Source organism: Balaenoptera ricei, chromosome X (assembly GCF_028023285.1).
Source record: "Balaenoptera ricei isolate mBalRic1 chromosome X, mBalRic1.hap2, whole genome shotgun sequence".
Lineage (NCBI taxonomy): Eukaryota > Metazoa > Chordata > Mammalia > Artiodactyla > Balaenopteridae > Balaenoptera > Balaenoptera ricei.
Window position 1 is genome coordinate 12,199,787 of NC_082660.1, and position 26,801 is coordinate 12,226,587.

Genomic DNA, 26,801 nt, shown 5'->3' on the forward strand with positions numbered 1-26,801 from the left:
GAATGGGAGTCCCCAAAAAGCAAGCTTATCCCCAAGGATGCCTATAGCAGCCTCCTCTTAACTTCTTGATTTCAAGGCCCAGTTCTAGATTGAAATTCCCCACCTCCCCAAAAAAGGAGTTTTAAATCTTAGAGGGGATTTTATAATAGTGTTCAAGTAAATGGAGAACTCTTTTCAGGAAAGGTTACCCATTATCTCTCTCCTCCTAAAAAATTTAACAGGAAGAAACTGACACAACTACTAGTTTCGATGAGGTATAAAGAAGGATTTCCTGACCTTGAGGATTATAAACTCTGGAGTGACTGAGTCTGGAGACTTAATACAAAATAGTCAAGAAATAAATCCAGAGCAGATACTCTCCCCAGTCATCCTACTTGGAGAAGGAATCTATCAGAAGGAGAGTATTTAAAAAATAATTTGATTGGAAATATAAGAACTGTAGGTAATTTCAACAGTGAAGCATTTATTAGTCAAGCAAAGAAATGTAAACCTGATGTTTCTAAATCATTTAAGTACAGAATAAACCTTTAAACTCAACAATTGTTTTCTCTTACATAGAATTGCTAATTTCTAGTAGCAGACAGCAGAGAGATGATGAAAGGTGGGTGGGGAAAAATAAAGAAATCTTTGAGAGTTCTCGTAGAAGTACTGATGAATGACACAAAAGCCTTGACATTTGCTGCCTTGCTGTGTTGCTTCTCGGCCTCACTAGAGAGTGGACCTCCTGCTGAAGGATCTAGCATTTTTCTTGAAGTATTTCCCACCTGCCCCAAGATTATAAATGTATTAGACTCTACTGGTTATCAAACTTTGATTTCTTATACCACTTCTGAGGCTATAATGTGGATATTTACTGCCATGTTCTTTTGAAATTGTCCAATCGTGATAATATTTGTTTGCAAGTCATTATGTGAAATACAACTAGAACATGAAGATGTGTCTACATCATAATGGCTGTTATGTAAAAGGAAATGGATTTTTTCCATTTCTGTCATCTGTGTCTTTATGTAGTTTTTTTTCTACTTAGTAAGAAACACCATTTTTTATCGTCCGAGGTTCTTTCCAGATGTTTGCATAAGCTTTTTCTTTTTTTAATAAGTTTATCTTTTTTTATATCAACTACTGCTATATTAACAGTAACCTTTATGTTGTAAGTTTTCTTTTTAAAAGGCCTCTAAGTTACAATTACTCATCAAACTTTATCACTTTTTAGACCTGACTGAAGCCTCCATTCCCAGGTGGTTATTGGAAATTGGTGGTATTTATCTCCACGGTTATGACAAAGAAGGCAACAAGTTGTGTAAGTATAATGTATGTACTGGCTTTTCAGGATTTTGAGATGTAGCCATCCATCTCAACTGAATTAACAATAGGCAGAGCTTTCTACGTATGTACCACACGTCAGGTTTCCTACAATAGGGATTGTTAGGGCCAGCTGGACCAAGCGTCAGATACTTAGTAGTTGAATGTACCGTTTGCATCATAATAAAGTAGGCTGTAAAGGCAAATGCCACATCCCATCACACAGCCAAAATGATGTAACTCAGAGTCATTATCTTCTTTCTAATTTACTGATGTTAAAATTCAACCCAGTATCTTTATGGAAAATCTTTTTGATAGTCACTAAGGGTGGCTAAATGGACCAAGCCGGATTTTGGGCAAAGGGGATAGAGGAATAACTTGGTTTGTACCAATGCTGGGACTCAGCAGGAGTGTCAGAGCCCCATCCTGAGCAGATGTCCTGCCAAGGCAGTTTCCTGCACAGTCGTGCCCGCCTTGCGCACCCCGTGTGTGGCCCGTGGTTGGCTCCTGTTGTAACAGTACTCTTGCGATGGTCCAGCCACCGCAGGGGGTCTTCCAGGTCCCCGACGGAGAGGGGTAAGGGACTGAATAGCACCGTGAGTATGGGGTCAGAAGGACCAAGACAACTGATGGTTGCAAGATACTTTATTTAGAATCTACTGAATCTTATATGGACGGAAGAGGAACACATTATTAGACAATGAACCCATAGAATTGCTTATCGTCTCAGTTCAGTCACCACCACGGACATCAACAAGTTTACAACGACCATCCTTGAACATTATCTTCCCGTAACCAGGCACACACACAGCCCCCAGCCATAAGGAACAACCAGGACTCTCAGTTCCCTGAGGTCTCCTGGCCTGAGATAGCTTTGCTAATCTCTTTTACATCCCTCAGGCCTGGGAAAAAGAGTGCATTCCAAGTCAAGGGTAAGGGCTTTGCTTTTTGTGAGAGACATACTGTCTCCTCCAGGAGTTACCTCCGGCTAAGACTGCATGCCTCCCACATACTCTCGTAGCATTTTCCTCCCATTGCTGGCTCCTCTTCCTCAATCTTCCTTTCCCATTCCTCTTATTCCACCTGTACCTCACATGTGCTTCCCAGGCTTTGTTCCTTTCTTGGCCTCTTTTACTTTCCAGCTGATGCAGTCTCCTTGGGTGATATCAAGTACCTTGGCACCTTCAGCTGCCTTCCCCCCAACAGCGGTGACCCCAGGCTGTCCCCAGGCCACATGCATGTACACATCCAGCTGCCCACCGCATTGATGGTTGGCCGCCTTCAGTACAACACACGGCTGAACCACATGCGTCCCACCACCCGCCCTCCCTGTACTCCCAGCTCGGGCCCACAGCCATCGGCTCTTCCTCTGACAGAGCTTCACTTTAGCCCCTCCTCTGATTTCAGTAGCACTTCCTCAGTTCACTCCCAACCCCTACCCCCTTAGCATTTCATGCAGAGTCCTTCAAGCCCCGCCTGTCTCTCTGTTTAGCTGCTCCTCTCACCGCTGGTCACATTTTGTCCTAGCTGCCACCACTGTGAACGGTTGCCAGGCTCCGTCCCCACACACGACACCCGCTCATGCTGCCATCGTGCTTCCGTCTGGGCTTTTCCTCTGGACGGAACATTTTCCTAGTGCTCTGTTTTTTGTTAAGCACAGTGTAGAGTACTTTTAGGTTATTACCAAATATTGTTTTTTCCCTTACTTACTAAGGGGGGAAGTGTATTTTCTAAGGGGGGAAAATAGTTTACCTTTCTGCTACTCTTTAAGGTTCCCAAGTATATACTATTTCGAAGAGATGTTTTTAAGCTGAGAAACAAAATAAAGACAAATGTCAAGGAAAAGGAATGATATAATATATGCATAAATAATATTATAATGCCATAAATATTTTTTCTTATTTTTATCTTATGACCTGCTTAAAGTCTGGATCAGGGTGAAGTATCATATAAAAGACCATAAGACCATATTGGACAAAAAGAAGCTTATTGCGTTCTGGTTGGAACGGTATGCTAAGAGAGAAAATGGGAAACCTGTAACAGTGATGTTTGACCTGTCAGAGACTGGAATAAATAGCATAGTAAGCATTTTTCATTAATTCTAAATCATTGTTTATCATGGTATCCTCCCTCTCTCCTGTCCTTCCTGCCACTACCCCCTTGACCAAGTCCTATAAAATAGAGCTAACCAAGTCATGTTTGGGATTTATTTCCGCCCCCTGCATTGTGAGTGAAGTCAAACGTGGAATATGATTTGCAGAAACTTAAATGTGCTTCAGTATTTGGCATTGAAACTGTAGATTTCCTAGAAATGTTCCTTGTCTGATACACAGGATATGGAAGGAAGACGTCGAGGCTGACAGGGTAATGAGTAGATGTGGTAACAGTGAACTTTTCTATCAGAGCTAATAATACCCTATACAGCACCTCCCCTGTGCCTGGCGCAGAGTAATGCACTCAGGAAATGTGGAGTACAGTAATGTACGCTCTCCAGCGTACCATTACCCGCATGCCATGTTTTGCAGTGGCCAGATGTTCACCTGCATTTTTGCACATCCAGCACTTTGTGATTTTGTTGAGGTTTTTTGTTTGGTCGTTTAGGTTCACTTTCTGTTTGATTTGGTTAGCTTTGGAAACCAGTTTTCTTCAGGTGATTTTGCCAAGCTTAAAAAGTAAATAAAACCTACCGGTCTTTAATTTGGGCCCTTGTGACCTTAGTGCTAACTACAAACCCTTCAGCAGCGATGGGGATTTGTTGGCGCATTTATTAGAGCTGTTGTCTCTAACACTCAAAGCTGGGCTAATTCTGGTAGCAGTGAAGTGGCGTTCGGAGACGTGCGTGGGGCAGTGTTGAAATCTTTTTCAAAATCCAATTGGCAAAGTATGTTAATATCCCTGAAGTGTTCGTATTCATACTCTTTGCCTGGTAACTAACTTCTGGAAATCTATTCTAAAGAAATAAACCTGAGTATAGAAAAAGTGTACATCAAAATGTTTTTTCAGAGTGTCATTTAAAATGGTGAAAAATTAGAAAAAATGTAAATGTCAACACAGTGAAGTGGCGAATTATGGTGTATCTAATTGATGGAGTATGTGTAGCTATGTAAAATGGTGTTTGTAAAGAATTTGTAGTAATATTGGAAAATAGCTTTTTTTTTTTTTTAAGAGAAAAGGGCGACAGGGTTATATCATAGTGATACATAGCCCCCAAAAGGGAAACCTTAGACATTAAAAAAACAAACAAACAAAAAACAGGCTAGAGTTTTTTTAGGCAGTGGGACTACAAGTTTTTTTCCATCTTTCTTTGTCTCTAAGAGTCATTTGCCCTGGATTATTTTTTCAATCTAGTTTCCATGTCAAGGAGTTCTAGATTACAGAGTAAACCATTTTATACCCAAAACATGAATCAAAATGCCTAGATAAATAAATATTGCATAAAAATAAATTATGATTCTGTTATCCTTTATGTATGATTTATTAACCCAGAATCATAAAAAATAAATCTTAATGTTTTTTATTGACAAATACAGGGGCAAGGAATTGAGCTGATTATTTTTCAAGCTACTTATATACTATTTCATTATCTTTAATTTATAAAGTTGATTTGTATTACTAAGTAGTTAAATCATTAATGTTTTCAAATACTAGAATCTTACTGAATTATGTTTATACATGACCCTCGTAATTCAGAAAAGATTTAAGTCAACCTTTAAAGATGTATACATAAGTGCAAGTCAAAATTTAAATTATTTACTACAGTTAGGCCACTAATTTGGCTTTAAGCTTGCCTGAAAGAAATGGAATCATTTAAAATTACTCAGTGAACACAACATCGTAAAGCAATTATACTCCAGTAAAGATAAAACAAATAAAATAAAATAACTCAGTGGACATACTTTAAAACCAGCATCTTAGGAGAAGTGTATCTATTGCTGATACTTGAACCAGAAGAAAAGTCTTTTTTTTTTTTTCTTTCAAGTTTTATTCTTTAATTTAAAAAATTTATTTATTTATTTATTTTTTATTTTTTGGCTGCACGCATGTGGAATCTTAGTTCCCCTACCAGGGATCAAACCCGCACCCCCTGCATTGGAAGCGTGGAGTCTTAACCATTGAACAGCCAGGGAAGTCCAGAAAAGTCTTTCGTGGGTCTTCAAAGGGAAGACATTTTACAAGATAATGAATAGCATCCTTGAAAACATCCTCACAGAATGCAGAGCAATGGGTTTCATGGAGCTTCTTTATGTAGTACCCACTAATACACGTACACCAGTGGCATCCTATCAAATCGACTTGAATTAGCAGTAATTTGGGATTTTATAAGCAAGGTTATTCAATTAAAGATGAAAAGAATATTGGACAGAGACTTTTGGGGCAAAGTCTGGAGGCCACAGATCATAGAATAGGTAACCAAATCTTTACATAACTAATTATTTTGAGATATCTTCTTTGACTCTTACTTAACTACAAATTATTCAACTCTGTGCACAGTGGATATAATGATTAGTTATAAAGGTATTATTATATGCTAGGATTTATCCCATAATAAATACGTAATGTGGTTGCTTATTTTCAGTTTATTAGCGTTAAAGATGCTACAACTCACATGCTAGGAATAACTTTATAGACTCAGATCTCTAGGGCAGCTCACCTTTGAGTAACTGATGGATTTAAGTTTGCCTGGTTGTATCTTTCATCCTACAGTCCTTATAAGATGGCTGATCAGTAAGTCAGCCTGTGGTCAGTGGAAACACACAGAATGAAATGATCCATGTGAATAGTAACCCTAATAGTTTAGTTTCATGTTGCTGTGTTCAGTGCAGTAGAACCAATAGTCAGCTGTGTCTCCTAGAAATTGAAGTCAATGAACAACATTTAAATATAAACTAAAAAACTCTAATTCTTATTCTGGGTTCCTACACAAGAGGAAAGAAGCTAGAAGTGAAGTAGATACAGCAGACCAATATGATCAGATTAACTGTTGTATAAAAGATGAATAAAATATATTTTATTGACTCTATTATGAGGTATAGAAATTAGGTTTAAAAAACAAACATATCAGAATTAACATGCATATATATTGTCGTACCAAGTAGTCAGGTTGTAAACTATATACTTGTTCTAATCATTCTTTAATTGTTCAACAGATTTTTAGAATTTCTTTATGGGGGTTCCTCTTTAGATCCGTTTTATAATGCCACATTACCTTAGCAGCCTGAAGTATCTAACTAGTCTGAGGTAACATGAATGATGTTTAAGCTAATTTCTTTAACTCAGTTTTAGGACTGATTATTATAAGTAGCTTAATAACTTAAAAACTAACTCCTGGGAATATAAATATTTATTTATGAGCTATTTTTAAAAGAATTTAATAATTACCTCATTTATATTTAATAATTTATCACCTTTAGAAATATGCAATCTAAAATTCTCTAATGTGGACAGTCTTAAAGATTTAAATGTATAATCTTTCTTTTAGGACATGGACTTTGTACGCTTCATCATCAACTGCTTTAAGGTTTATTACCCTAAATACCTCTGTAAGTAATTTCCTCCTTTATAAAAATACAATATAGCGAAATCGTAGACAGTGTCTAAGAATTGTGGAGCTTTGTATTATTTTAGACTTTAATACCTGAGACATTGTTTTCTGGTGAAGAGCTTAAATGTGTTCTAGAAGTTGAAGTACATATCCTAGTAGGTACAGGAGAAATTTTTCATAAATAATCATTGTCCTTTATAGTTAGTTTTAAGAGTTCAAGTTATAATCTGTGTATATGCCATCCTATCACACACACACACACACACACACACACACACACACACACACACACGTAGAGACGTAAAAACATACATTTATTTCCAAGATTATCCCATTTTTACTAATTTTTCAATTGAGAAATTAATTTTAAATATTATTTGGAACTTCTTACATGCAAGAAACAGATGAGCGGTATTGGTAAGTAAAGTATACTGTGTGATAGGCAATACTCATACATAAAGTACATTGTGTTTCTAGTTGCTGTTTTTAAATTGTCATTAAGAAAACACTTGACTAGTGTGCATGACATTTGAATCTGGCATTTGGAGTTTGTTTTTAATTGTGACTCTTCTATTAGTTACCTGAATGAAGAACTCCTAAATCTTATATATTCATTTTTGACTGAATAGGTTTATATGATGGCTTCCCCCTAGGAAAATCAAGATGCCATTCCACATAAACAGTCAAATATTTTTAAAAACCCCAGTGGGTTGAAAGTGAAGAGACAGAAGAGAGGCAACAGGGACATCAGAAATGGAAACTCACAGGTCTGCCTGGGCACACCCCTGGCAAATACCACAATTAGCATCTTTGGGGACTTGTGACTCAGGTGACACTAAAGCATGAAATGCCTAAGTCATTTTATTTTGATGTGCTTTCACATTAGTGTTAATGTGATGTGAGAAACAGACAGAAAGCATGGTGGATATGGAGGATCAGTGCCACTCCTAGCCCTGTGCTCTCGTGTCTTCAGAGAGAGTGTTCATGAACATTTTTAGGAAAAAGGAATGTCTAGTTTGGGGAACCTGTAGGATCTGCTGTTCCTTCTGAATTCTTCCTGGATCTGGCATATACCCTGATTCATTAAGACTTGCTGAGTGGTACCAGTCATTGGTCAGTAGGGAATCACTGCCCTGTATTATTAGATTTTTTTCTTTCATGTACAAAATGAAAATAAAATATCCACTTGTTTATTGAAATATCCAAAGGGGTTTGTGAAGAGCTATTTATAAAGAGCATAAATATTACTATTACTCTAAAACACATCTAAGATTCTTTTGAGAAAACTATTAATAAATTCATGGGTCTATATAAAGATGAACTGAACACTGTCATTCCAAATAACTAGAGATAATGTATTTATTCTAGCTACATAATGTTTTGCAGACATTGAATTTTATAGAATCTTAAGTTGATCATGTTTCAAAATTTGTCATGAAATATAAATATTCTTAAAATCTTGAGTCCAAATCTTTTTAGGCATATCTCAGATGAAGACTGAGGTATTGAGCACCAGGGTACCTCTTTGCAAGTACCTTGTTCCTTACATGTACATTATTTGTCCTACATTAATATAATCATTCTAGGAAGTTCTCTGTTCAGGGAAGAATGAAATTATGTTTTGATTCATCTGGAATAGAAGAATGAATTTGTTATCAAAAACCCCCTCTGTGGGTTCTGATTCTTTCTCACAATTGTTGATAGGGTTGCTTAATATCTTCATCTAAGTATAAAAATAAAATTTCTGTATACTTTGGAATTATTGGCTTCCTGAGGCTCATAATATTAAGAAAAGTTGAAATAATTTTTCTTTCTTAAAACATAATGGTTTATTAAAAATGGGGCAACTGTCAGAGTGGGTTTAACAATATAATATCTAAAAAACTAGAATTGAAGCCATAAATTAGACATTGAAATCATTTTAAAGCTCAGTGGACTTTAGCACTAATATGACATGCCACATCCAGAGTTTCCACTTACCCACTTACTATTTTTTTTGGTACCTTTCTGCAAACAACAAAAGCAATAAATGAATAAAAGAACACGCTATTTGCCAAAGGGCAGTGATAGTACATTATTCATTTCACACAAGCCATCCTCCTAGGTGAGCCCCTCACCATTGTGAGAAGTCAGTTTAGTTCTAGCACCACTCACACTTTACGGAATTAAAACTGAGTCATCCATCTCAGTTTTTAGATACATTTAGATCACTAGTTTTTTTTAGGCCAGGTATAAGTGACTACTATTGTTGTACTAAGACACAGACAATGAATTTTTTTTCATCTTTCAGCAAAAATGGTGATCTTTGATATGCCTTGGATAATGAACGGTGAGTATATTACTTATACTTTCCTAACATTAAACGTCTGATTTTTTTTTTCTTTGCCAATTTAGCCATATTTCTATGGTTGTTTAAAAAAGAATGTTATTGTGTTTGGTGTGTAATTTTAAGAGGCTGGAGCTAGAACACGCAAAGGCTGTTCCTAAGCAAACTGGGCTAACATTGTACCCCCAGGCTCTGGGGATACCCATTAGTCTTGTCTAAAAACAGTTTTAAAATGTCAGTCATTCAGGTAAAACTATAGCCAGAAGCCTGTTTGTCATCTACAGATGGGATATGTCACAGAATGCAGACCTTGGCTAGGTTCTCTCATGGGCTTCAGGTGTTGAGGAAGAAAATGGGATGAATCTAAAATTTAGTCCAAATCTCTATAGTCACATAATCCTTAGGACAGTCATGGTATATTTTTTGGCCAAAAAAAAAAAAATTTTTAAACCATTGAAAAACATTCTTTAGCAACTCGGATGTGGTTGTAAATTTAATGTTATTTTCAGAATGTGCATTTTCATTTGTGTTTGCCAATCAATTGTTAAATAGAAAGCAGTAGAGAAAACCAATGAAATCAAAACTCGGTTCTTTGAAAAGTTCAACAAAATTGACAAAACTTTAGCTAAACTGATGAAGAAAAAAAGACTCAAATTATTAAAATCAGGAATGAAAGAAGAGACATTACTACTGACCTTACAGAAATGTAAAGGATTATAAGGGAATACTGTGAACAGTTGTGTGCCAAGAAATTAGATAACCTAGATGAAATGGGCAAGTTACTAGAAAGACACAAACTATCAAAATGTACTCAAGATTCTGAATAGAAGTATAAAAAAAGAAATTGAATTAGTAATCAAAAAACTTCTCACAAAGAAAAGCTAAGACCCCAAATGGCTTCACTAGTAAATTCTACTAAACATATAAAGAAAAATCAACACCAATTCTTCTCAAACTCTTCCAAAAAATAGAAAACACTTCCCAACTCATTTTATGAGGCAAGTATATCCCTAATAACAGACATCACAGAAAAAGAAAACTAATATTAGACTAATATCCCTTATGAATATAAATGGACCAGCCCTCAATAAAGTAACAAACTGAATCTAGCAGCATATAAAAAGGATTATATACTATGATCAAGTGGGATTTATCTCAGAAATGCAAAGTTAGTTCAACATATGAAAACCAACCAGTTATCCAACATATTAATAGACTAAAGAAAAAAAACCATATGATCATCTGAATAGACCCAAAAAGTATTTGACAAAATCCACTACACTCTCCTGATAAAAGCACCTAAGAAACTAGGAATAGAAGGTGCAAAGAGTTGGGACAAACTGCAAAGTTAGTTGGATCACAGTAGTTCACACAAGACTACCCTCACTTATGACACCAATTGTAAGTTCAAGCGGTTTCCAAAACTACCCTCAGGTTTACTAGAATCATTCACAGAACTCACTGAAAGCTATTGTACTCACAGTTATGGTTTATTACCAGGAAACAATTCAGATTAAAATCAGCCAAGGGTAAAAAAAAAAACATATGGTAGAATCCAGGGAAGTACCAAATGTGAAGTGTGTTACTTTCCCGTCATCAGTATGTGACAATGCTCATGAAGTATTTTCAAACAGGGAAGCTCACCCAAACCTCAATGTTCAGAGTGTTTATTGGGGCTCCATTTCCTAGGCCTGATCAGTTTATCACATGGTTCATCTCAGTCTCCAGTCTCTCCAGAGGTCTACAGATACTGTGTGACCCAAAGCCCCCACCCTAAATTGTATTGTTCCAGTGTGACTCAGGGTCCCTAGGCAAACAAAGACACTCCAACAGGCATGAAGGTTACCTCCAGAAGCTGAGGGTAAAGGCCAGACCTTTCTTTGGGTAAAGTTAATTTTTCACAGAAGAGAATTTCCTCACCCCAATAAAGGGCATCTATGTAAAACCAACATCTATGAAAACCCACGGCTAACATCATACTTAGCAGTAAAAGAATGAATATTTTCCCCCTAAGATCAGGAACAAGATAAGGTTGTCAGCTCTTACCACTTACATTGCCAGGGCACTTTGGCAAGAAAAAGAAAAAGTATCCAGATTGGCAAAGAAGAAGTCATACTATCTATATATGCAAGTGACATCTTCTATATGGAAAATTTTAAGGAATACACACACACAAAAGCCTATTAGAACTAATAAATGAGTTCATCAAGGTGGCAGGATACAAAGTCAATACACAAAACCAGTTGTATTTCTGTACACTGGCAATCAATAATACAACAATGAAATTAAACAATTCCATTTATAATAGCATCACAAAGAACAAAATACTTAGAAATAATAAAAGAAGTTGAAGACTCATATGCTGAAAACTACGAAACACCATCAAAGGATATTCAAGACCTAAGTAAATACTCATCTCTTGTTCATAGATTAGAAGACCTAATATTGCTAAGATTCAATGCAGTCCCTGTCAAAATCCCAACTGCCTCCCCCACTTTTTTTTTTTTTACAGAAATTGACAAGTTTGTCCTTAAATTCATATGGAAATGCAAGAGACCCAGAGTAGTAAAAATAATCTTGAAAAAGAACAGTGAAATGGCAGGACTCAACACCTCTTGATTTTTTTTTTTTTTTGGCTGGGTTGCATCTTAGTTGAGGCACACAGGATCTTTTGTTCTCATTGCAGTGCACGGGCTCTTTGTTGCAGTGCACAGGCTTCTCTCTAGTTGTGGCGCGCCGGCTCCGGAGCGCGTGGGCTTTGTAGTTGCGGCATACGGGCTCTCTAGTTGTGATGTGTGGGCTTAGTCGCCCCGCAGCATGTGGGATCTTAGTTCCCTAACCAGGGGTTGAACCAGCGTCCCTTGCGTTGCAAGATAGGTTCTTAACGACTGGACCGCCAGGGAGGTCCTGTACCTCTTGATTTTAAAACTCACTACAAAACTATAGTAATTAAGATGTTGTGGTGTGGACATCAGAATAGACAAATAGATCAGTAAAACAGGATTGAAAGTCCAGAAATAAACCCTAACATTTATGATTAATTGATTTGTTAACAATGGTGCCCAGACAATTAGGTGGAGAAAGTTTAGTCTTTTTAATAAATGTTACTGGGACAACTGAATATCCACATTCAAAAGAATGAAGTTGGACCTCTACCTTCCATCATATACAAAAATTAACTCAAAATGGATCAGAGTTAAAATTATAAATCTCTTAGAAAAAACCATAGGAGTAAATCTATATGATTTTGGAGTAGGCAGTGGTTTCTTAGGTATGACACCAAAAAAGCACAAGCAACAAAAGAATAGATATATTGTATTTCATTAAAATTGAAAACTTTTGTACCTCAAGGGACACCATCAAGGAGGTAAAAAGACAACTCTCAGAATGGAAGAAAATATTTACAAATAAGACATCTGATGAGGGACTTAGGTCTAGAATACATAAATAACTTTTATAATGCAACAATAAAATGACAAATGGCCAAATTAAAAAGGGTAAAAGATTTTAATAGACATTTTTCCAAAGAAGATATGCAAATGGGCAATAAATACATAAAAGATGCTCAACATCATTAGTCATTAGAGAAATGCAAGTAAAAACCAAATGAGATACTACTTCACACCTACTAGGATGGCTATAATCAAAAAGACAGACTAAAGTAGAAAGTGTTGATAATGATGTGGAGAAATTGGAACCCTTATACATTGCTGGTGAGAATGTTAAGTGGTGCAGCCACTGTGGAAAAACAGTTTGGCAGTTCCTGAAAACATTAAACATAGAATTACCATATGACCCAGCAATTCCACCCCTAGGTATATCCCCAAGAGAATTGAAAACATGTCTACACAAAGAGTTGTACACAAATATTCATGGTAGCATTATTCATAATAGTGAAAAGTGGAAACAATCCAAAGTTCATCAATTGATAAATGGATAAACAAATGTTACATATCCATAAAATGGAAAGTTATTCAGCCATAAAAAGGAATTAAATACTGATACATGCTACATCACAGATGAACCTCAACATGCTGAGTGAACAAAGCCAGTAGGAAAAAAAAACACATGTTGCATGATTCCATTTATACAAAATGGGCAAATCCATAAAGACAGAAACTAGATTAGTGGTTGCCAGGGAATGGGAGAAGGGAGGATAAGGAGAGATTGCCAGTGGGTGCAGATTTCTTTTCGGTGTGATGACAAGTGTTCTAAAATTAGATAGTGGTGATGGGTTACACAACTCTGAATATACTAAATAAAAACCATTGATGTGTATACTTTAAAAGGCTGAATTTTATGATATGTAAGTTTAATCTCCATAAAGCTGTTATAAAAAGTCAGATTTTGCACTTCAGTTAATTCAAGTAGCATAGCTTCAAACATGTCAACTCAGACTTTTTAAATTGAAATTAATGAAAATGTAAATGTTATGTAAAAAAATTTTAAGCATAATTAGCCAAAGTAAAAATGCAATTTTCTGAACTACTGTTTAATGTTTATCATGCTGTTTTATTTCCTGATTTTTTTTCATTGACGCTTTTGCAAATTTAATGCTGGATTTCTCTTTTAATTCCTTTAAAGTGTGCTTAGAAAGTCATGATGGAAACGAGGTTTAAAAGTTTAAGTATAAATCAGAATGGCATGACAGAACAAAATTGTAATTACTAAACAGCTGTGTTTGATAACAGTTTATTCTTGCAGGTTCTATAAGATCGTCACAGTTCTAAGCTGCAGGGCTTGGGAGAAAGGCACAGAAGTTTAGGCTTAGGATGGAAAGTCTGGGTCTGGCTCACGCATAATGAGGAAGCCTGCTTTTTTCTCTTCCGGACTTCTCATTTGAGAAGGTTTTTCAGATTGGGGGTTTATCAGAGAGGCATAAGGCAAATGACTCTTTTCATACTATTGTACATATTAGTGAATCACAATGCTGTTTGATTCATTGTCTGGAAATCTTAGTAGTTGGGATCATTGATGGATTGTACAGAGGCCAAAACCCTGATAGGTTTATTAATGAACATCAGGATAATTTAATCTTCCTGAATCTTCCTGGAATATTTGAAACCCATAAGGGACAGTCAAAATGTAGATGCCTACAGAGATTAGAGAATGTGAATTAAGTACTGTGCCATGGAAAAAGACATATTAACAGATTTTAGCCTGAACTAATTTCAGAGGACGTGGGTTAGCACATACAGTAAGTAAATCGAGAAAGAGAATGAAAGGAATTTAATGAAGTGACTGTTTTTTCTTCAGCTGCTTTCAAAATTGTGAAATCCTGGCTTGGTCCAGAAGCAGTGAGTTTGTTGAAGTTTACAAGTAAAAATGACGTCCAAGACTATGTCAGTGTAGAATACCTGCCTCTTCACATGGGCGGAACTGTAAGTACAGTACTTGAAACCTGTTTCTAAAATAAGACTGGGTCATGGCACATGAGGCTGTATTCTTTCCTCAAGGAAAAAGGAAAAGCAATATCTTACCATCCTAAGAAAAATCATAGATACCCTAAAATAGCAAGCAGTGTTACAGACACTTTTTATTTAAGTTTTCGAGGTGTTAAATTTTTATTTGTGAATAGGTCATGTCTTTACATGGTTCTAAACTGAAACCTATGGAGTAAAAGTATTCAGAAACAAGTATTCAGTAAAAAGTCTTTGGACTGCTATGCCAACCACACTGTTCCCCTCCCTAGTTTCATTTCTTATTTTTATTTCCAGGGATCTTTGTTACCTATATAAGCAACTATAGTAAATATGCAGTATATATATAAGCAACTATAGTATATATATAATTCTTTCTCACTCCCACCTGTTTTAAAAAAGTAGTGTATTTATACACTTGTGTATCCTGCTTTTTTCTTCACGTCTTACAGATCATTCTAAATCAATATGTGATAAGTTGTCTTACTCTTGTTTATGGCTGCATAGTATTCCAGTGTCTAGAGATGAACCATAAATTGTTTAAGGAATAACCATAAGTTATTTAATTTCCTTTTGATGTGTCTTTAGTTTGCTTCCAGTTGTTTACTGTTGAACAGTTAAATGTAAATATAAATGTAATATATACTGTCATTTCCATTTTTTGGAAATGATCTTACTACTTAGAAGTAAGAGACCAGGAGTAAGTAGATATGTGTTAAATTTTTAATACTCCATAACAATGAAACATATTTGGATAATGACTTTTTAAAGTAAACTGTGAAACCTATGGATTTGGTATGCTTTGGGTTAATTTGATTAATAATATTTCAATTATTTGATTTTTACAATCTACTTTGTACTGGCAAAATTGTATTCAACTAGAACCAAAGGACTAGCAAAATGAAAAGTTTTGGTGTGTGCTTTACTTTGTCTTCCTTCATTTTAAAAAAGTTGAACCAATATTTTTTGGGGGGAGTTATCAACCTTTTATTTTTACAATACATCTTTTATTTGTACAATACATCTGGAACCTATCAAAGATCATCTCAGCAACTGAATAAAATATCTAAACCACAATTTACTCTTACTCTCCACGAGGATGGTGTGTTATACAGAAAGTTCTCAGCAGCTTTTGGCAACCAGCTAAAGATGATTTTAAAAAGGAAAAAAAAGAAAAGAAGAAATAGTACAAAGTCCCTAGACAACACTTATGATCTGAGACTCAGATTTATTTTAAAAGATAACAAATATATATTATCCTTAGGTCTGAGATTCTGTTTCCAGACTATCAGAACTCAACATAATTCTCCACAGAACTCCCAACACACTTCAACTCACTGCAAGAGAAACTGGGTGGGGTGGGGGTAACAGAAAATTAAATTTTTCCTATACAGACATGCACAATTATTTCTTCAGCCAAATTGGACCTTAAACTGGTTACAAGTATCTTGATTCCCAGACATCTGAAAAACCAAATGAAAAGTCTCTATTATTACTGAATGATGGTCATTAAAGCTGGCTGCAGAGATGTTTCTTTTTTCCCCCTTAAACATCCAATTATTTCTGTCTTTTTTTTTAACTTTTATTGGAGTATAGTTGCTTTAAAATGTTGTGTAAGTTTCAGGTGTACAGCCAAGTGAATCGGTTATACATATATATACATATATAGCCATTCTTTTTCAGATTCTTTTCCCATATATTACAGAGCGTTGAGTAGAGTTCCCTTTTCTATACAGTAGAACAAGCGACTGAGCAAGTCCTTGTTACTTATCTATTATATATATAGTAGTGTGTATATGTTAATCCCAATCTCCTAATTTATCACTACCCCCATGTTTCCCCTTTGGTAACCGTAAGTTTGATTTTGAGATCTGTGAGCCTGTTTCTGTTTTGTAAATAAGTTCATTTGTATCATTTTTTTATTAGATTCCACATATAAGTGATATCATGTGATACTTGTCTTTCTCTGTCTGACTTCACTTAGTATGATCATCTCTAAGTCCATCCATGTTGCTGCAAATGGCATTAATTCTTTCCTTTTATGGCTGAGTAATATTCCATTATATATATGTACCACATCTTCTTTATCCATTCCTCTCTTGGGCATTTAGGCTTCCATGTCTTGGCTATTGCAAATAGTGCTGCAGTGAACGTTGGGGTACATGTATCTTTTCAAATTATGGTTTTCTCTGGATATATGCCCAGGAAGTGGGATTGCTGGATCATATGGTAGTTCTGTTTTTAGTTTTTTAAGGAACCTCCATACTATTCTCCATAATGGTAGTACAAATTTTCATTCCCACCAACAGTGCAGGAGGGTTCACTTTTCTCCACATCCTCTCCAGCATTTATGGTTTATAGATTTTTTTTTTAAACGATGGCCATTCTGACCAGTGTGAGCTGATACCTCATTGTAGTTTTGATTTGCATTTCTCTAATAATTAGTTATGTTGAGCATCTTTTAATGTACTTCTTGGCCATCTGTATATCTTCTTTGGATAAATGGTCTATTTAGATCTTGCGCCCATTTTTTGATTGGGTTTTTTTTTTAATTGCATAAGCTGTTTGTATATTTTGGACATTAATCCCTTGTTGGTTGCTTTGTTTACAAATATTTTCTCCCAATCTGTGGGTTGTCTTTTTGTTTTGTTTATGGTTTCCTTTGCTGTGCAAAAGCTTGTAAGTTTAATAAGGTCCCATTTCTTTATTTTTATTTTCATTTTTATTACTCTAGGTGGTGGAACAAAAAAGATATTGCTACAATTTATGTCAGAGAGTGTTCTGCCTATGTTTTCTTCTTAGAGTTTTACAGTATCTGGTCTTACATTTAGGTCTTTGATCCATGTTGAGATTACTTTTGTGTATGGTGTTAGAGAGTGTTCTAATTTCGTTCTTTTACATGTAGCTGTCCAGTTTTCCCAGCACCATTTACTGAAGAGATTGTCTTGCCTCCTTTGTCCTAGTTTAGTTGACCACAGGTTGGTGTGTTTATTTCTGGACTTCCTATCCTGTTGCATTGATCTATATTTCTGTTCTTGTGCCAGTACCATAATGTTTTGATTACTGTAGCTTTGTAGTATAGTCTCCAGATCGCTTTGGATATTTGGGGTCTTTTGTGTCTCCATACAAATTTTTAAATTTTTTGTTCTACTTCTGTGAAAAATGCCATTGGTAATTTGATACGAATTGCATTGAATCTGTAGATTGCCTTGGGTAGTGTAGTCATTTTGACAATATTGATTCTTCCAATCCAAAAACATGGTATATCTTTCCATCTGTTTGTGTCATCTTCAGTTTCTTTTATCAGCATCTTATAGTTTTCAGAGTACAGGTCTTTTGCTTCCTTAGGTAGGTTTATTCCTAGGTATTTTATTCTTTTTGATGTAATGGTAAATGGGATTGTTTCCTTAATTTCTCTTTCTGATCTTTCATTGTTAGTGTATAGGGATGCAAGAGATTTCTGTGTATTAATTGTGGATCCTGCACCTTTACTGAATTCATGGATGAGCTGTAGTAAGTTTTCTGGTAGCATCTTTAGGATTTTCTATGTATAGTATCATGTTATCTGTAAACGGTGACAGTTTTACTTCTTTTCCGTTTTGGATTCCTTTTATATCTTCTCTGATAGTTTTGGAAGTCCTATACACAACAATGTTGTATAAAAGTGGTGAGAGTGCACACCCTTGTCTTGTTCCTGATCTTAGAGGTAACGCTTTCAGCTTTTCACCATTGAGTATGATGTTAGCTGTAGGTTTGTCATAAATGCCTTTTATTATGTTGAGGTATGTTCCCTTTATGCCCACCTTCTGGAGAGTTTTTTTTTTTATCATAAACAGGTGTTGAATTTTGTCAAAAGCTTTTTCTGCATCTATTGAGATGATCATATGGTTTTTATTCTTTGGTTTGTCAGTTTGGTGTATCACACTTACTGATTTGCGGATATTAAAAATCCTTGCATCCCTTTGGATAAATCCTACTTGATCTTAGTGTATGATCCTTTTAATGTATTGTTGGATACAGTTTGCTAGTATTTTGTTGAGGATTTTTGCATCAATGTTCATCAGTGATATTGGCCTGTAATTTTCTTTTTTTGATCTCTTTGTCTGGTTTTGGTACCAGGGTGATGGTGGCCTCATAGAATGAGTTTGAGAGTGTTTCTTCCTGTGCAATATTTTGGAATAGTTTCAGAAGGATAGGTGTTAACTCTTCTCTAAATGTTTGATAGAATTCACCTATGAAGCCATCTGGTCCTGGACTTTTGTTTCTTGGGAATTTTGTAATCACAGTGTCCATTTCAGTACCTGTGATTGGTCTGTTCATATTTTCTGTTTCTTCCTGGTTCAGTCTTGGAAGGTTTTACCTTTCTAGGAATTTGTTCATTTCTTCCAGGTTGTCCATTTTATTGGCATAGAGTTCCTTGTGGTAGTCTCTTGTGATCCTTTGTATTTCTGTGGTGTTTGTTGTAATTTCTCCTTTTTCATTTCTAATTCTATTGATCTGAGCCCTCTCCCTTTTTTTTCTTGATGAGTCTGCTTAAAGGTTTATCAATTTTGTTTATTTTCTCAAAGAACCAGCTTTTAGTTTTATTGATCTTTGCTATTGTTTTCTTTGTTTCTGTTTCATTTATTTCTGCTCTGATCTTTATGATTTCTTTCCTTCTGCTAACTTTGGGTTTTGTTTGTTCTTCTTCCTCTAGTTCCTTTAGGTGTAAGGTTAGATTGTTTATTGGAGATTTTTCTTATTTCTTGAGGTAGGCTTGTATCGCTATAAACTTCCCTCTTAGAACTGCTTTTGCTGCATCCCATAGGTTTTGGATGGTCGTGTTTTCATTGTCATTTGTCTCTAGGTATTTTTTGATTTCCTCGTTGAGTAATTCAGTGATCCATTGGTTGTTTAGTAGTATATTGTTTAACTTCCACGTGTTTGTGTTTTTTTACGGTTTTTTACTTGTAGTTGATTTCTGTCTCATAGCATTGTGGTCGGAGAAGATTGTTGATACGATTTCAGTTTTCTTAAATTTACCAAGGCTCACTTTGTGGTCCAGCATGTGATCAGTCCTGGAGAATGTTCCCCGTGTACTTGAGAAGAATGTGTATTCTGCTGCTTTTGGATGGAATGCTCTATAAATATCAGTTAAGTCTATCTGGTCTAATGTGTCGTTTAAGGCCTGTGTTTCCTTATTGATTTTCTGTCTGGATGATCTGTCCATTGATGTGAGGTGTTAAAAGTCCCCCACGATTATTGTCTTACTGTCAATTTCTCCTTTTATATCTGTTACCATTTGCCTTATGTATTGAGGTGCTCCTAAGTTGGGTGCATATATATTTACAATTGTTATATCTTCTTCTTTGATTGATCCCTTGATCATTATGTAGTGTCCTTCTTTGTCTCTTATAACAGTCTTTATTTTAAAGTCTATTTTGTCTGATATGAGTATTGGCACTCCAGCTTTCTTTTGATTTCCATTTGCATGGAATACTTTTTTCAGTCCCCTCACTTTCAGTCTGTATGTCCCTAGATTTGAAGTGGGTCTCTTGTAGACAGCATATATACGGGTCTTGTTTTTGTATCCATTCAGCCAGTCTATGTCTTTTGGTTTGAGCATTTAATCCATTTACATTTAAGGTAATTATCCGTATGTATGTTCTTATTGCCATTTTTATTTTATTTTATTTTTTTGGCCATGCTGCATGACTTGCAGGATCTTAGTTCCCCAACCAGGGATTGAACCTGGGCCATGGCAGTGAAAGCACCAAGTCCTATGCACTCGACCACCAGGGAATTCCCTTCTTAATGCCATTTTGTTAATTGTTTTTTGCATTTGTTTTTGTACGTCTTTTTTCTCCCCTTCCTCTTTTGTTCTCTTGTGATTTGATGACTTACTTTAGTGTTCTGTTTGGATTCCTTTATCCTTTTTGTGTGTCTATTGCAGATTTTTGGTTTGCGGTTACCATGTTTTGATATAGCAGTCTATATACGAATAAGATTGTTTTAAGTTGCTGGTCTTTTAATTTCAAATGCATTTCCAATATCCTGCATTTCTACTTCCCTCTTCTCATGATTGATGGTTTTGATAGCATATTTGTGTGTGGATTATTTCCTACCTTTACTGTTAGTTTGCCTTTACCAGTGAGCTTTTCCATTCATAATTTTCTTGTTTCTAGTTGTGGCCTTTTTTTCCCCATCTAGAGAAGTTCCTTTAGCATTTATTGCAAAGCTGGTCTGCTGGTGCTGAATTCTCTTAGCTTTTGTTTGTCTGTAATGCTGTTGATTTCTCTGTTGAATCTGAATGAGATCCTTGCTGATAGAGTAATCTTGGTTGTAGGTTTTTCCCTTTCATCTCTTTAAATATATCGTGCCACTCCCTTCTGGTCTGCAGAGTTTCTGCTGAAAAATCAGCTGATAACCTTCTGGGAGTTCCCTTGTATGTTATTTTTTTTTTTTTTTTTTTACTTTGCTAACGTTGTTTTTATTTATTTATTTATTTGTTTTTTAAATCAGCCATCAATTTTATACACATCAGTGTATACATGTCAGTCCCAATCGCCCAGTTCAGCACACCACCATCCCTACCCCACCGCCTTTTTCCCCCCTTGGTGTCCATACGTTTGTTCTCTGCATCTGTGTCTCAAATTCTGCCCTGCAAACCGGTTCATCTGTACCACTTTTATAGGTTCCACATACATGCGTTAACATACGATATTTCTTTTTCTCTTTCTGACTTACTTCACTCTGTATGGCAGTCTCTAGATCCATCCACGTCTCAACAAATGACTCAATTTCGTTCCTTTTTATGGCTGAGTAATATTCCATTGTGTATATGTATCACAACTTCTTTATCCATTCGTCTGTCGATGGGCATTTAGGTTGCTTCCATGACCTGGCTATTTTAAATAGTGCTGCAGTGAACATTGGGGTGCATGTGTCTTTTTGAATTACGGTTTTCTCTGGGTATATGCCCAGTAGTGGGATTGCTGGATCATATGGTAATTCTATTTTTAGTTTTTTAAGGAACCTCCATATTTTTCTCCACAGTGGCTGTATCAATTTACATTCCCACCAACAGTGCAAGAGGGTTCCCTTTTCTCCACACCCTCTCCAGCATTTGTTGTTTGTAGATTTTCTGATGATGCCCATTCTAACTGGTGTGAGGTGATACCTCATTGTAGTTTTGATTTGCATTTCTCTAATAATTAGTGATGTTGAGCAACTTTTCATGTGCTTCTTGGCCATCTGTATGTCTTCTTTGGAGGAATGTCTATTTAGGTCTTCTGCCCATTTTTGGATTGGGTTGTTTGTTTCTTTAATATTGAGCTGCCTGAGCTGTTTATATATTATGGAGATTAATCCTTTGTCTGATGATTCGTTTGCAAATATTTTCTCCCATTCTGAGAGTTGTCTTTTCGTCTTGTTTATGGTTTCCTTTGCTGTGCAAAAGCTTTGAAGTTTCATTAGGTCCCATTTGTTTATTTTTGTTTTTATTTCCATTACTCTAGGAGGTGGATCAAAAAAGATCTTGCTGTGATTTATGTCAAAGAGTGTTCTTCTTATGTTTTCCTCTAAGAGTTTTATAGTGTCCAGTCTTACATTTAGGTCTCGAGTCCATTTTGAGTTTATTTTTGTGTATGGTGTTAGGGAGTGTTCTAATTTCCTTCTTTTACATGTAGCTGTCCAGTTTTCCCAGCACCACTTATTGAAGAGACTGTCTTTTCTCCATTGTATATCTTTGCCTCCTTTGTCATAGATTAGTTGACCATAGGTGCATGGGTTTATCTCTGGGCTTTCTATCTTGTTCCATTGATCTATGTTTCTGTTTTTGTGCCAGTACCATATTGTCTTGATTACTGTAGCTTTGTAGTGTAGCCTGAAGTCAGGGAGTCTGATTCCTCCAGCTCCGTTTTTTTCCCTCAAGACTGCTTTGGCTATTCAGGGTCTTTTGTGTCTCCATACAAATTTTAAGATGATTTGTTCTAGTTCTGTAAAAAATGCCATTGGTAATTTGATAGGGATTGCATTGCATCTGTAGATTGCTTTGGGTAGTATGGTCATTTTCACAATATTGATTCTTCCAATCCAAGAACATGGTATATCTCTCCATCTGTTGGTATCATCTTTAATTTCTTTCAGCAGTGTCTTACAGTTTTCTGCATACAGGTCTTTTGTCTCCCTAGGTAGGTTTATTCCTAGGTATTTTATTCTTTTTGTTGCAATGGTAAATGTGAGTGTTTCCATAATTTCTCTTTCAGATTTTTCATCATCAGTGTATAGGAATGCAAGAGATTTCTGTGCATTCATTTTGTATCCTGCTACTTTACCAAATTCATTGATTAGCTCTAGGAGTTTTCTGGTAGCATCTTTAGGATTCTCTATGTATAGTATCATGTCATCTGCGAACAGTGACAGCTTTACTTCTTCTTTTCCAATTTGTATTGCTTTTATTTCTTTTTCTTCTCTGATTGCCATGGCTAGGACTTCCAAAACTATGTTGAATAATACTGGTGAGAGTGGACATCCTTGTCTCGTTCCTGATCTTAGAGGAAATGCCTTCAGTTTTTCACCATTGAGAATGATGTTTGCTGTGGGTTTGTCGTATATGGCCTTTATTATGTTGAGGTAGGTTCCCTCTGTGCCCACTTTTTGGAGAGTTTTTATCAGAAATGGGTGTTGAATTTTGTCAAAAGCTTTTTCTGCATCTATTGAGATGATCATATGGTTTTTCTTCTTCAATTTGTTAATGTGGTGTATCACATTGATTGATTTGCGTATATTGAAGAATCCTTGCATCCCTGGGATAAATCCCACTTGATCGTGGTGTATGATCCTTTTAATGTGTTGCTGGATTCTGTTTGCTAGTATTTTGTTGAGGATTTTTGCATCTATATTCATCAGGGATATTGGTCTGTAGTTTTCTTTTTTTATAGTATCTTTGTCTGGTTTTGGTATCAGGGTGATGGTGTTCTCATAGAATGAGTTTGGGAGTGTTCCTTCCTCTGCAATTTTTTGGAAGAGTTTGAGAAGGATGGGTGTTAGTTTTTCTCTAAATGTTTGATAGAATTCACCTGTGAAGCCATCTGGTCCTGGACTTTTGTTTGTTGCAGGATTTTTAATCACAGTTTCAATTTCATTACTTGTGATTGGTCTGTTCATATTTTCTGTTTCTTCCTGGTTCAGTCTTGGAAGGTTATACCTTTCTAAGAAGTTGTCCATTTCTTCCAGGTTGTCCATTTTATTGGCATAGAGTTCCTTGTGGTAGTCTTTTGTGATCCTTTGTATTTCTGTGGTGTTTCTTGTAACTTCTCTTTTTTCATTTCTAATTTTATTGATTTGAGTCCTCTCCCTCTTTTTCTTGATGAGTCTGGCTAATGGCTTATCAATTTTGTTTATTTTCTCAAAGAACCAGCTTTTAGTTTTATTGATCTTTGCTGTTGTTTCTGTTTCATTTATTTCTGCTCTGATCTTTATGATTTCTTTCCTTCTGCTGACTTTGGGTTTTGTTTGTTCTTCTTTCTCTAGTTCCTTTAGGTGTAAGGTTAGATTGTTTACTTGAGATGTTTCTTGTTTCTTGAGGTAGGCTTGTATCGCTATAAACTTCCCTCTTAGAACTGCTTTTGCTGCATCCCATAGGTTTTGGATCGTCGTGTTTTCATTGTCATTTGTCTCTAGGTATTTTTTTTATTGCGTCTTTGATTTCTTCAGTGATCTCTTGGTTATTTAGTAACCTATTGTTTAGCCTCCATGTATTTGTGCTTTTCACGTTTTTTCCCCTGTAATTCATTTCTAATCTCATAGTGTTGTGGTCAGAAAAGATGCTTCATATGATTTCAACTTTCTTAAATTTACTGAGGCTTGATTTGTGACCCAAGATGTGATCTATCCTGGAGAATGTTCTGTGCGCACTTGAGAAGAAAGTGTAATCTGCTGTTTTTGGATGGAATGTCCTATAAATATCAACTAAATCTATCTGGTCTGTTGTGTCATTTAAAGCTTCTGTGTCCTTATTTATTTTCATTTTGGATGATCTGTCCGTTGGTGTAAGTGAGGTGTTAAAGTCCCCCACTATTATTGCGTTACTGTCGATTTCCTCTTTTATAGCTGTTAGCAGTTGCCTTATGTATTGAGGTGCTCCTGTGTTGGGTGCATATATATTTATAATTGTTATATCTTCTTCTTGGATTGATCCCTTGATCATCATGTAGTGTCCTTCCTTGTCTCTTGTAACATTCTTTATTTTAAAGTCTATTTTATCTGATATGAGTATAGCTTCTCCAGCTTTCTTTTGATTTCCATTTGCATGGAATATCTTTTTTCCATCCCCTCACTTTCAGTCTGTATGTGTCCCTAGGTCTGAAGTGGGTCTCTTGTAGACAGCATATATATGGGTCTTGTTTTTGTATCCATTCAGCAAGCCTGTGTCTTTTGGTTGGAGCACTTAATCCATTCACGTTTAAGGTAATTATGGATATGTATGTTCCTATGACCATTTTCTTAATTGTTTTGGGTTTGTTTTTGTAGATCCTTTTCTTCTGTTGTGTTTCCCACTTAGAGAAGTTCCTTTAGCATTTGTTGTAGAGCTGGTTTGGTGGTGCTGAATTCTCTTAGCTTTTGCTTGTCTGTAAAGCTTTTGATTTCTCCATCAAATCTAAATGAGATCCTTGCTGGGTAGAGTAATCTTGGTTGTAAGTTCTTCCCTTTCATCACTTTAAGTATATCTTGCCACTCCCTTCTGGCTTGTAGAGTTTCTGCTGAGAAATCAGCTGTTAACCTTATGGGAGTTCCCTTGTATGTTATTTGTCATTTTTCCCTTGCTGCTTTCAATAATTTTTCTTTGTCTTTAATTTTTGCCACTTTGATTACTATGTGTCTCGGCGTGTTTCTCCTTGGGTTTATCCTCTATGGGACTCTCTGCGCTTCCTGGACTTGGGTGGCTATTTCCTTTCCCATGTTAGGGAAGTTTTCGACTATAATCTCTTCAAATATTTTCTCTGGTCCTTTCTCTCTCTCTTCTCCTTCTGGGACCCCTATAATGCGAATGTTGTTGCGTTTAATGTTGTCCCAGAGGTCTCTTAGGCTGTCTTCATTTCTTTTCATTCTTTTTTCTTTAGTTTGTTCCGCAGCAGTGAATTCCACCGTTCTGTCTTCCAGGTCACTTATCCGTTCTTCTGCCTCAGTTATTCTGCTATTGATTCCTTCTAGTGTAGTTTTCATTTCAGTTATTGTATTGGTCATCTCTGTTTGTTTGTTCTTTAATTCTTCTAGGTCTTTGTTAATCATTTCTTGCATCTTCTCGATCTTTGCCTCCATTCTTATTCCGAGGTCCTGGATCATCTTCACTATCATTATTCTGAATTCTTTTTCTGGAAGGTTGCCTATCTCCACTTCATTTAGTTGTTTTTCTGGGGTGTTATCTTGTTCCTTCATCTGGTACATAGCCCTCTGCCTTTTCATCTTGTCTTTCTGTGAGTGTGTTTTCTGTTCCACAGCCTGCAGGATTGTAGTTTTTCTTGCTTCTGCTCCCTTGTATGTTATTTATTGCTTTTAATATTTTTTCTTTGCGTTTAATTTTTGTCACCTTGATTACTATGTGTCTTGGCCTGTTTCTCCTTGGGTTTATCCTGCATGGGACTCTCTGCACTTCCTGGACTTGGGTGACTATTTCCTTTCCCATGTTAGGGAAGTTTTCAGCTATTATCTCTTCAAACATTTTCTCAGGTCCTTTCTCTCTCGTCCTTCTGGCATCCCTTTAATGTGAATGTTGGTGCATTTAATGTTGTCACAGAGGTCTCTTCGGCTGCCCTCATTTCTTTTTGTTCTTTTTTCTCTATTCTGTTTCATGGCAGTGATTTCCACCATTCTGTCTTCCAGCTCATCTGTTCTTCTGCCTCATTTATTCTGCTATTGATTCCTTCTAGTGTATTTTTCATTTCAGTTATCATATTGTTCATCTGTGTTTGTTTTTTCTTTAGATCTTCTAGCTCTTTATTAAACATTTCTTGTATCTTCTCGGTCTGTGCTTCCATTCTTTTTCCAAGATCTTGGATCAACTTTACTGTCATTACTCTGCATTCTTTTTCAGGTAGATTGCCTATCTCCACTTCATGCAGTTGTTCTTCTGGGGTTTTTATCTTGTTCCTTCATCTGGGACATAATCCTCTGCTGGTCTCATTTTGTCTAACATGCTGTGATTGTGGTTTCTGTTCCTCAGCCTACAGGG

General features: G+C 36.0%; 1 protein-coding gene across 2 annotated transcripts in view; it reads left to right on the plus strand.

The window, feature by feature from the left end:
- MOSPD2 (motile sperm domain containing 2) overlaps nt 1-26,801 on the plus strand; it is a 61,823-nt gene that overhangs the window by 14,990 nt on the left and 20,032 nt on the right. For both annotated transcript variants that reach the window (XM_059911868.1, XM_059911869.1), the window contains exons 4-8: nt 1,214-1,300; nt 3,229-3,383; nt 6,782-6,842; nt 9,135-9,173; nt 14,427-14,551. In XM_059911868.1, the coding sequence (XP_059767851.1) occupies nt 1,214-1,300; nt 3,229-3,383; nt 6,782-6,842; nt 9,135-9,173; nt 14,427-14,551 (467 nt within the window). The remainder of the gene's footprint in view (nt 1-1,213; nt 1,301-3,228; nt 3,384-6,781; nt 6,843-9,134; nt 9,174-14,426; nt 14,552-26,801) is intronic.